The 12,749-nt window shown below is 38.1% G+C and overlaps 1 protein-coding gene across 1 annotated transcript in view; it reads left to right on the forward strand.

Annotated features, from left to right (window-relative positions):
- The first annotated feature begins 4,574 nt into the window (after nt 1–4,574).
- Nucleotides 4,575–12,749, forward strand: part of LOC139733670 (uncharacterized) — a 42,153-nt gene continuing 33,978 nt past the window's right edge. Inside the window, exons 1-5 of the mRNA XM_071644518.1 lie at nt 4,575–4,598; nt 5,002–5,173; nt 6,256–6,569; nt 10,048–10,209; nt 10,626–12,393. Coding sequence (XP_071500619.1) covers nt 4,575–4,598; nt 5,002–5,173; nt 6,256–6,569; nt 10,048–10,209; nt 10,626–12,393 — 2,440 coding nt within the window. The remainder of the gene's footprint in view (nt 4,599–5,001; nt 5,174–6,255; nt 6,570–10,047; nt 10,210–10,625; nt 12,394–12,749) is intronic.

Consider the following 12,749-nt stretch of genomic DNA (forward strand, 5'->3'; position numbering starts at 1 on the left):
AAGGTACATGAAAAATGCTGTTAGTTTTCGACCCATTTTATAAAACAAATGATGCACAGGATTATTTCGTGGCGTTTTCGGGTATTTACAATGTAGTGTAACATGTTTCACATTTGTAAATACCCTCGAGTGCGCTACATCTCCACTAACGCTCTCTATCCTGTGCATCATTTGTATATTATAAAATGGGTTCAAGAATGAAGCCAATAGAAATGGGTTCAAGAATGTAGCCAATAGGAAGCGCTGAAATGAGTCACGTGTGCTTTGGTTATTCTAGTCCCATCGCACTGCGTGTTAAATCCGCCGTGGTAAAATCCTATTGCCGATCGTCTGTGCGCGCGGCGGCTCCTTTGAATTGCATGCATACATACAGTACGCGCTGTCAATCCTGTAAACAACTTCTAGTTCGGGCTGCCGGCTGGCAGGCCTTTCTTCCCTTGTGCATAACATGTGTGGCGTACGTATACTCTTATATACGTACACTTTGTACAGTACAGTAGACCAAGCGTTGTGGGACCGGACGCATACATGGAGTCACTTTGAAGGGCAAATCCAACGATTTAGCAGGTTAATTCTCACGCCGTTTTCAGAGTATGTTGTCTAGTAGGCCTATATGAGGAGTCTATATCAAGTCTTTAAGGTAAAGGGTGCATATTCTATACATTGTAGAATAAGTAAGTTTTCATGCGGGAACTTACATGTAAGTGTCCGGAAACCCAACCCCCCATCATACTTATACTGTATGTGCGGGATTTCCGAGTGCAACGTGCGTAAATGTTTGGGACGAACATCTTCGGACGTCTTGACCCACAAAGGTACATGAAAAACGCTGAAAATTGCTTTTAGTTTTCGAATTTTCGACCCATTTTATAAAACAAATGATGCACAGGATTATTTTGTGGCGTTAGTGGAGGCGTAGCTCACTCGAGGGTATTTACAATGTAGTGCATGTTTCACAATTGTAAATACCCTCGAGTGCACTATACGCCTCCACTAACGCACTCTATCCTGTGCATCATTTGTATATTAACAGCTAACAACCTTCTAATATCACATAATTGTTATAGATTTACAATAGTCTTTTCATTCTGGTAGAATATATCATGTTCTGTGCTATTTGGGAAGGAATGCAAAAGGGAAGGGCTATCTTTAATTGAAGAATACCGGTAAAGGCCCATTGCATTTGTTCCATATACCTAACATTTTCCCTTTGGATGTATGGGGATGGGGAGTGTATTCAGAGGGTAGAGAAATTTAAGACCTATATACAACCTTGTAGATACACTGTATCTGTACAGTGTACATGAAGTGAATCTAGTCTACACCACTTCTGCCATTTCTTACACCTATTAACCCAGTTGTAACTGAACTGCCTGAAACTGCCTCGGTCTGCTTTTTTATACTTTATCAGTTTTATTGTTTTCATATAAGATATATGATTATGTAATTTGAAAGAGGTCAAAGGTCAACAAAAGTGTGTTACAATTATTTCTGTGACACACAAGTCTCTTGATGAAGTCTTAATAAGCTTTCAAATAAACATAACTTACACACTGTATTTGTTAATTGGACAAAAATAAACATGCAGTGATCTATTTTGCATAATTTAGCAAGCTATCAGAATGAAAGAATGAGAGTAAAATTGCTGTACCTTCCAGGGAACAATAGGCCATTATAAATGTAGTTGCTAAAGGGTTGATGAGTATCCCATCAGTCTCTTGGTAAATAGGTGCAGCTATACTTGAGCATTGTGGCCGTTATACTGATAGTTGGCATATCTAGCCTGGAAGTAATACAGTGTAGTTCTACTTGTGGCGTACACTTTATGTGTTCGTGACACAAGATAGAGACAGGTGCTTTTCTACATCATTCATATAGGGCTCATACAACTCAACATGCATTAAATGTGGGGGGGGGGGGGAGGCAGGGCATTAACACTACTTGCTGTAGCAAGGTTCACATACTCCCTAAAATTGTTGCCCAAGGACCACCTCTCTTTTTTTTTTTGGGGGGGGGGGGGGAGAGGAGTCAGCTTGAGGGCACATGAATTGATGAATTGCATACAAACCAACACTTTAGTAAAGTATTTAGCAGTTTGAGCTCTAATAAAGAAAACTTTCTTGTGATGGGCCCAACATGTACATAATGATGATTACGAGTGATCTATGCAAATTTGATTTCAAGTGCTGGAAAAAACAATAGAGTCTGTACAAAGTGATGGAACTTGGAAGTATTTCAATGATTAAAAAAAGTATGATAGCTATTAGGTCCTCAGAAGAAAGATACCCTGTATGCCGTAAGATTTGAATATTTAGTTTTAAACAGATACCTTGGTGATGTGATGACAGGGCCCTCAGGAAGAGTTGTGTTTCAACTGAAGAGGCTACTGTGTGTAAATGAGACCATTCTACAAGTTACCTTCACACAAATTGTACAGAAATCATGTCTTTGTGTTCATAAATCAAATGGCAGTACTACACACAAGTCATATCACATGGCTAAACAAGAAAGCTTATTTCAAGTCAAAAGGTCTTTAGGGATCTGTGCATGCTGACAAAGGGACAGTCGTAAGCTGTCAAATTTGTTGTGTGTTGTCACATTTTCACCAATGTGCTATTTGTACATTTAATGGCTTTTATTAGAAAAGGTTCCTCTAAGTCTAGAGTAAGTTGGAGTCAAAAGGGGCATGACCTTTCGATCCTAGCAGAATCTTCGTCAGAGGCAAAATGAGTAAGTTATCTTTTAACCCATTGAAGACGAGTCCTGAGTATACTCGGGCAAGTGTCTACGTGTCCTCGTCAACGGGTTAACAGGAGCTTATGGTGGTGTAGCAGGAGGAATTCTTACACAGGAGATCTGTGTGAGTTTTCAACTATTTTCCCCTTCATAGTAAACTGTATTCTAACCACTTCATTAACAAGCCTCCATATCTTGACCAAAGTGATTGAAAGCAAAACTTGACGTGTACGAATCTTTATCTTGGTTGCAAACAGATTCCCAGAACAGGATCTAACACCAAGCCTTAACTGGCTAGGTAAGATGTGATTCTTCCAGGAGCTTCTGCCCAGTCATGAGATGGTGGCTACACTCATCATGGATGGTGATCAAAGAACATGTGGTGCATCAGCCGTGCATCACGGTTGCCAAAGGCACTGTAAACTGCAGTTTCAGCCCCTTCCATGCTCAGAAGGTACAGTAGCAGCTCAATATTGATCCTTTATATTGTTAATTCTATCTCATCGTGTCACCATCATCTTTGAGATACATGTAGCATGTAGGTAACATGTCGATTTTCATTACAGTGGACTCCCGTTATAACGAAGTCCTCGGGACCGGCAGTTTTCTTTCGTTATATCGGAATTTCGTTATAACCGAACAAATAAACAGTAGAAATACATAGAGTGGATGACATTGCAGCCCAAATTTTTACTTTGTTATAACCGGAATTTCGTTATAACCGTGTTCGTTATAACGGGAGTGCACTGTATAGATATAAGTGAACCCTTGTGATCACATGGCAAGTCCTCGTTTATTTTGAAATGTAGGGTAACTATCAGTAGAACAGGCATTTGTCATTACCAAAATAACCTAGCATAGCTACATGTAGGAGTCTCTGAAGGAGATGGTCATTGATGAACTAGTATAAAAATCCATAGACACAATATCAGCATTAGATTACATTATGACTATGAGGTCCTTTCATCTTTAGGTAACTGGAAAATGAAAAGTACTTAATGTTTTTTGTTTGTTTTTTTAAGTTAAAAAGCCTTACAAGCACGTAATGTAAAAACCATTTAATGAGATTTAATAGTCCAATCAATGAAGGCAAACCTGTCCACAGCAGCGGCTCAAGAGAAAGATGAAATATGGTTTTAATATATTAAAAAGTAGGTGGTCTTGTAGGGTACTGTAGCCATCATGATATAGATATAATCAATGTCCCATTATGTTTACATGTTCACCACAAATGAAATCATTTGTGTTGACTATAAACCATCCTGCACTTTCAAGCAATTACCAGATGCCTTTGCTGTAGACAAGTTTTAGTGGTGTTTGTTTGATGTAACAGCTCAACCACTGTGTACTACTAGGCAGTCATTATGCACACTTTTTGCTTGTCCAGTGGAACAAATTCTGATAGTAACTTGTGACTTTAGGCAGGTAGCCACTATGCACAGACAGGTTTTTAATAGCATATTTCCTTTGCAGGTTATTTTCATGTGGTCACTGGGGGCAGGTGGATGTTATAGACAGGTGGTCACTACAAGATAGTAGAACAGGTTCACCATTTGACTGTACTTGATTAACCCTAATGAGGCAACTTGTGTGTAAATTCTATATTTAATGCTGAATATTATTCTGTCACCTTCATGCAGAATGGCCAGATGAAAGTCAGATGCATTTCACAGCCTTGCTTGAAAGGAGCTTTGCTGTGAGTCAGCTTGGGGACATAGATGTTGACTGGTTCAGTGAACAGAGATGGAGTGTTGATGAGAAAGATGAACTCCCATCGCAAGGAATACCTGAAGCTTTCACTGGAGTGAGTTCATGCCAAAGTACCTGGCTCTCTCATGATGTATGCTTCTAGCTTGTTATGTGTGAGAGATTTGAAAAGGAAAATGTTTATGAACATTTTACATTATATGATTGATTTCTTGTAGGTCTTAAAAATAATGTTCAACTCTTTTCATTATTTTTTATCCAGCTTTTATACAAAGTTGAAACAGTTCAGTGATAAAGCCACAGAAATATGTTCCTGTAGGAAGTAATACATGGTATTTTGCTCTCTGGTGAAACTTTGGAAGGGTGCATCTTATTCCATTTTGCAGGGCAAAACTCTTCAATCCCAATGTTTTGAACGTCTGGTAGCTGATCTTGTGAGATGTCCTTGTGATATGGAAGCATTTGATTCATGTTCTTAGGGGGTTTTGATTCAACTGTCTGAAGGGGATGAAAATTATGCATTCACTATGATTCCCTTCTCTTCTTTCATTCTCTCAGGGTATCCCAAAGACACCCCTATTTTTGAATGGAAGAGTCCAGGCCCACTCCACGCCAGGTCTTTTTACACCTGATGCCCCTCCAGCTAGGCAGATACACAAGGTGGATGAGGAGCATGCTCAGTCACCGTGTAGTTCTCAAGCATTTACTCAACCCAGTAGGATGCATAGAGGTATGGTAACACAGGGCTGCACACTAAACATTTTTTTTTTTCCACTGGTCTGACCTATGCCTGTCAGACCAGCAGATAAATTGAACTGGTCCTTCAAATTCATGAAATTCTTGCATCAGGTTGACTGACACAGCATTTTTTTTTTTATTATTCATTTTTTTTTTGCTGGCTCTGACAATTTTTTTTTTCATTGGTCATGTTGGATCTGTAACTTAAGTTTACCAATTCCTGAAAAATTACTGGCCTGACAGTGATTTTATCGATGCTAGTGTTAAATGTTGGATAATGTCATAAATTTTGTTCAAGTGTTAGAATATTGATGAATGAAAAGAAAAAACACAAAGCAATGTGTTTGATGGAGCAAGACAGAAGTTTAGAATTAATAGAAACACCAGTGAGGTAATTTTTAAAGTTATTACTAGGATTACCTTACTGTGCTTTGTTCACTGGTTAGGATTTCTGTTTGAAGGCTTTTGCCAGTTGTCTGGAAAGTAATTGCCAGTGATCTGAGAGTACCTGATACCCTTAAATTTAATAATTGCATACAGTGTTATGCCTGCGTAGGTAGACCAATGTAGGTAAAGTAAATTAAGTTTGAAGTAATTAACTGCATGCTGATGAAAAGCATGGTAAATTATGGCTAAGAGTCAGGGCAATTAAGGGGTTAAAGAATGAAGCACACTCATTGCATGAGGCTTTCACCTTGTAATATGAGTTATACTTCCAAGTGTTGAAAGCTTGAAAGCATAATGCACTTTGAAAGTAAAGAGATAAAAACATTGGTAAAGTGTGGATTTTTGTTTCGTTCACCACCATCCAACTGATAGCACAATATCCTTTTATCCCTAAACAAATGAATGAAATCTGCAGGAGTCATCTCTTTTGTACCTCAAGTTCACCCTCCACTGGCCATTTGTTGTTTTTTTCCCCCAAATCTGGCATAAAAAGAACATCGCAAATACATATCCACCAATGATGTTACTCATGATGCCAATGTGTTTTGTTCTTGCCTGTGGAGCATCCCATGAACAGAGGAGATCTTTTTTTTAATATCTTTTCATGTGAAAATGATTGTCTTTCAGTTCCCAGCAACATTCAAACAACTCCACAGTCTCAAGTCATCACATCACACCAGCCCGCCTCAAGCCCATCAAAGAATGAGGAGGAGGAGGAGGAGGAGGAGGAGGAGGAGGTTGAAGAGGAGGTTGAGGCTGGTCAAGTGCAATCCCAGGACCAGCTCCAGAGTCTTCAAATCAGCCCCTTCACAACATGGAACCCGACCAGTCACAGAGCTGTGCCAATCTTCACCAAGCACCTCTTCAAGACACCTTCCAGTCCCTTTGAGGGAGTAGAAAAGAGGGCATCCAGTACTCCTCTCCACCTTGGAGAACATATTGTAAGTCTTCTATCTCTTTATGTTGCATTTCTTATTTGGGGGCAGGGAAGAGGGTTGTTTTCCATGCATTCAAGGCTTACCTCCTAGTCAAATACCACTCAATAGGCATTTAGATTTGCAGGGCATTTCCGTGAGTTGTGCGACATGACCACCAAAATTTTACCCGCATATTTCAGGACAACTAATAATCTTACTTTGTTAGCCATAGTTTGAAGTGTGTGAAACCAACTTTACCCTTAAGAAAAGTTCCCTTTTGTGCATTTTTATACCTTTTGAAACCAGAAAGCATTTTTTGACCTAAAAATCCCTAAAAATGCATTTTTGTTGCTCTTTGTGATTATTTTTTATATTTGAGGCTCAAATCAAACTTTGTTTGGTTTTACAAATCAAAAATATATTAATCTAGCAGTAAATAAAGTGGAGACCCCGATATAAGATATGTACTTCAGACACCAGCGTGCTCTTACATAGCTCAAGAAGCTGCTGTAACGTGAGTTACCGAAACATGAATTTTTTAACCTAGCAATTTTAATATGCCCAACTGAGACATGGTATTTTGGATTATCAAATAACTATGCAGCACACATCCAAGAAATATGATGGGACTTACAGTCTTTGCTTCAAATTCTCATAACAGAGGTCTTAAAATTGTAACATGAGTTACCATGTACCGTGAGTTACCACAATGTAACGTGAGTTACCGACATGATTTTTCTTTAATACCAAGAAATGATATGAAGGTTGTGATTGTAAGTAACCAATGAGTACATGATTACTGAACTCTTGTACTAAGATTCTATTTCCAGTAGATTGTTATTCTCTTGGTCTCTCTCTATCACCAAACCAACTGGTCTACATGTACAAAGTATTAATTACACATGTTCATCACATGTGCTTCAACAGGTTCCAAATTTACTATTTAATATTACAGTGCATGTATACTGATCTGTTACGAAAGTTGTTAAAAGACATTTCCTCTTAAGCTGCATGGACCTTGTTCCAGCAAATTATCAAAATTTTGTGATAACTATTAATAGCCTCCTGATTGGGATAATCACTGCATGATTACTCTTGAAAAGTTCTTGTTTCTGTAATTCAAGTGATTTTTATTTGACATTTCATAGTTTATACCTACCTGTATAGACCAAAGTCATTGTTTATGAGGCTGAAACATTTACATGTGAACAGAATTTTAAGATTGGAGCTCGCTTCCTGCTGTTTTTTCTGAGATTTTTGAGAACTGAACATTGTGAATTTGACACGCTTATGTGTTTTATACTATTCTACTCTGAGGTTTTAGCTATATTGTTGCAAAATCCTACAATGAAACTTTTCCATGTTTACTATAATTTACATTACATGCTGATCTATTACCAAAAACTTGTTGAATGTGAACCTCATTATCAGACATTTTCTTTAAGAGCTGGACAGTCATGTACCTTAAAGCAAACTATCAACATTTTGCGATATTAATAGTTAGCCTCCTGATCACAAAATATTTACTATTCATGTTTTTCATTGGGACTTACTGCTTCAGTCTGCTTGATTACTCTAGAAAATACTGGTATACTTTTTACATGTATGTACAATTTAAATAATGGCTACTTGACATTTCATAGACCAAAGCCATTGTTTTTTAAGGCTTAAACATTTATGAACATGTTTTATTAAACTGATCATTATTTACTGGTAGCAGATAACTAAAATTTATCTGCAGTTTCTGTAATTCAAGTCTAATTTCTGTACCAGTTTAGTATAAGAATTTGTAAACAAATCAAACATACAAACAATTGATTATTGAGTAATTCAAACAATTATCAAATAATTGGAATATAAATTGCATTGTTTAAAAGTTAAAAGATTTATTGAAATATTCATTTCTGAACTTTTAAACTCTCCACAGACTACATGTACAGGTCTCTAGTCTCGTGACTCAGTGTATTAAATGGAATAGTTTGTGGACGACTTGTTTTATCTAGATAGCCTGAAAATCCATTTAAATCTAGTAAAATAAAAAAAAAACAAATCAAATTCTCAATTAAATCCTCAATTTCTGATGCATTTGTTAACTGGAAAAGAGTGTAATTTAATGAAATAGACTCTGTTTCATATCATTTTGTTGAATACAATTTTTGTCTCAGTACAAATGAAAGCTTGGAAAATGACTCAATTAAAAATGAAATTTATCTTCAAGTTGGTATTCTAAATGTAAAGTTTCCTGCCTTTTGGTAATCTCATGGATTAAATGGGATTAATTACTGTCAGATCAATGTTTAAATCAATTTAGATTCTTTATTCATGGAGTTTGTTTGTGAAAAAAAGTTGTCTTGTTAAGTTTTCTTTGGATTATTAAGACAAAAAATTGTCTTGTGATCATGTGGACAAACTGTAACGTGAGTTACCGTAACGTGAGTTACCGCTTCACATGACGATACCTGGAGAATGTAAGACAATTTGAATTTTTACCATACTCGGTGATGTATGTTGTTAGTCCATGACTTTGACATAATAGACTTTAAAGTCTCTCTGTTTCTTGTTTGAGGAAACTTTTGAATATAAGACATGTCAAATTTTTGCATGTCCAAATTATGTAACGTGAGTTACCGACATTTGTAGTGTTTTTTCTCATAGTTCTCATAAGAGTCTGTGGATGTAATGTTGCTGTGAGGTAGGATGGAGGTGCATGATACTCATTCACATATAGTAACTCATATCACTAATTAGGTTTTAAGGATATTGATCTCAACGACCTAATTTTGAGTTCAAAATGTAACGTGAGTTACCGTGGAAATGCCCTGCAATATTTACTGCAACTTAAAGGCATAATTTACCATTCGCAGATGAAATAAAAGCCCAGCATTAGTGCTTCAAAATAGTTCTAAAATGTCAGTTAGGGATAGAAGCAACCAATGTAAGAATATGAATTAGTATAATCAATTTAAAGTATTGTTAAATATACAAAATGTGAACAATGGTTATAATAAAAATGTTTCCAGACTAAACCGTCGACAGTTATGGTTTATTGAGAAAAATAGTGATATCTCCTTATATCTTAGGTTTTATTGAAAAATTCTTAATATGGCAGGATGTTTTGTGATGTAACTGACCTACACATCTGCATCAAATGTGATATCTTGAACATTTTTTAAATAACTGCTCCCAAAGGTAAACAGGACCTTTAATCCTTCATGATTATTTTATACCCATACATCAATTGGAAATTCTATAAAAACAGTCAGATTTGCAGTCAACTTGCCACATTGAAGGAAATGCAATGTAAGAGAATAGAAACTATTGTTACTATTGCTTACCTAGCAGAGGAGCGTATGTCATACTAGCAAAGACATAGAAATACAATTTGAAAATATGTCTTTTCTGCATGTGTCTGTTCTCTATCACTTGATTTATTTTAGTGGGTAGCATTTGACTTTGTTTTTTGTATGTTTAATCTTGTATCCACTGTGCTCCTAAACTGAAGCCGACGCCCAAGCGTCTGTCCAGAAGCCTAGGTATTGAGTCTGACGACTGTAATCTGTCATGGACAAGCTCCCTGGCTACACCTCCCATTTCTTCGAGAGGCTCAAAGATGGCAACCAGCTCAACCAGGAAGGCAGCAGAAGAGGAGTATTGGAAGTCACATGTGAGTCTACAGACTGATCTCATTTTGAGCTCACAGAAAGCCTCTCTTAATTGGGAATTATTACCTATTACGATTATTGAAACATATCAAGGTATCTCACTGGTAGCTCTATGGAATCTCCTTAAAATTGATGTGTGAGTGTTGTTTAGCCCTGAATTTTACAGCTGTAATGCATAGCAGCTTAATTAAGAGTTCAAAGTTGAATATCAAGCATGAATCTGTATTTCAATAACCCAGCAGACATGAAAAATTGGCTGACAAGAAATAATTGCAATGCTGTGTTTTTTCCATTTACTTTCCATGTCACATTTGGAAGTCTTCCTGAGAGTTAATTCAAACTTACATATCAAATTTTAAGTTGTTAAGGACTTTTTGTTTTAAAAGCTTTCACAATTTCATATTCCATTTTTGAACAGGATGTTGCCAAGGTGCTTTTCCTGGAAGCAAGCCCTCGGGTTGAAAATGACATTGAAGTAGAAAATTTAACCCAACCACTACCAGTGGTCAAACTGCCGTCCATCACAGATGAGAGCCAGGAGGATTTCACCATGGAGACCGAAGACTCAGCAGAAAGCCTTGTGGAGTCAGAAGTTGCACAAGCTAGAGCTGGAGAGAAGATTAACATCATCGCTGAGAATGGCGGTGGTTGTGCAGCAGAGGTTAAGACAGCAATATTTAAAGAAAATGACACAAGTTACAGCAATAACAACCATTGCAGTATGGAAACGTTAGACAAAGTTACAGCTCGTGGTAGAGAAGATTTAGTTACTCTTTCAAAAATCAGTGCTGGTGCTCATGTGGGGCAGGAAGCATTTGCAATGATCAATTCAGACAAGAAGATGAATTATATGGAGGTTAGCCCTGCAGAAGAAAGAACGAAACATGGCAGGAATGTACTGAAAGAGATGGCCGCAAGTAAAGAACTTGAGCACCTCACACCTGTCTCCAAAGTATTGGAAAAGTCAGAATCAGGAGGATGTTTCCAAAAGCATGTCACCACGGCTCAAGAGTATGTCGGGAGGAAGGGAATGGATAATAACCACAATGTGTATTCCATTTTACCTCAAACTGACTCATCGAGATCCTGTCAGAGAAAAGCAGAACCTGGTGTGACACCACCAGGATCGCAGAATGCTGTCCATGGTGAAGACAAACCCGCAATAGGAGAGACACTGGCATTCTTGTTGGCTACACCACCAAGTAGGAAGGCAAGGAGCCTGACTGATGTCTGTGCACTGGGCATCAGGGACACCAGTGTTGGACAGCTTTTGCCTGATCGAAGAGTTGCAGAAGGATCAAATGGTAATGCTGATCACCTTCAAGCAGAGGGGCACATCAATCCACTTCCCGAGGATGAAATTGACTGTGGAGTACGGGAGTTTCCCACCAAACCCAGGGATGTGTTTGTTAGCCAAGATGTGCTTTATCCTGGTGACAGATGTCCACATGGTAGTAGCTCCATATCCTGTTGTGTTGTGTGCTCAGGTGTTCCAACGTTTAGTCAGGAGCAGGTACGCAGTGCAGCGAAGCGACCCATGGGAGAAGCTGAACTGTTGTCACCAATCTCGCCAAACTTTGCCGAGGCGTTGTGCAGGGTGACCGACAGAGCTTCTGCAGAACAAACACACATGAGAGCTGCCTTGCAGAGTCTTGGTCCAGAGAGGAATCTTATAGAGGTTTTTCATAGAGTCAGTACATACCAGATGCCTAGCCAGTCATCAGGTCTGTCATCACATGGACAAGCAACTGACAGCAAAGTCCCTACAACTGGAAGATCAGATTCCTTCGGTCTTGTAACAGAGATGAGTGATGAATCACATCCTGATTATAGATCAGAAAACCATGTAGACCTCACAAAACAACCAGCTTCTCTGTCTCTTGGTGCCCAGAACCTACCCAACTCTCTGTGTACTGTTTCATCAGCAATAGTGCCATCTAGGGATAGAATTCAGAGTCAAAAAGGTGTGAAATCCAGATTTCGGTATTCAGCTTCAGCATACAAAGAGAGCAGTGGCACGAAATCACTGAACAGCACTCCGCAGTGGATGACACATGCTGTTTATGTGGAAGAGGATGAAGAGGAGAAAAAGAAGGAAAGAGATGGGAGTGCAAAAGTGGATGCAGCCATAAATGCCTCCTCAGCCAGAGAAAGTCCCATGAGAAAGCCACACCGATCCAGAGCATGTAAGTGGAAGCTCTGTCATTTTAAAGATGTGTTTTATGGTGGGTTTTTAATGTGTAGTGGATTTGCTGTGCAAACTCTGTGATTATTTTTTTTTTAATTTGTTGTATCTATTCTATTTTACTTTATTACATTATTTTTGTTGTTTTTGTTGTTGAGGTGACATACACATTTTCAATCTACTTCTGGATGAAAATGTGCTGATTACTGAACTGGAGGGAGGGAGTCTGTTTGTGGATGCAGATAATATAAGTGCAAAATCATTTGATAAAAGAACATGAATATACATGTACTGTAAAAGTGGATATTTTCGCGCAACTAATTTTTCGCGCTTGGCCGGGTCAGAAGAGTTTCGTGT

This window comes from Diadema antillarum, unplaced genomic scaffold (assembly GCF_040938485.1).
Source record: "Diadema antillarum isolate AM-2024a unplaced genomic scaffold, OU_Dant_1.0 scf00000003, whole genome shotgun sequence".
NCBI classification, from domain to species: Eukaryota; Metazoa; Echinodermata; class Echinoidea; order Diadematoida; family Diadematidae; genus Diadema; species Diadema antillarum.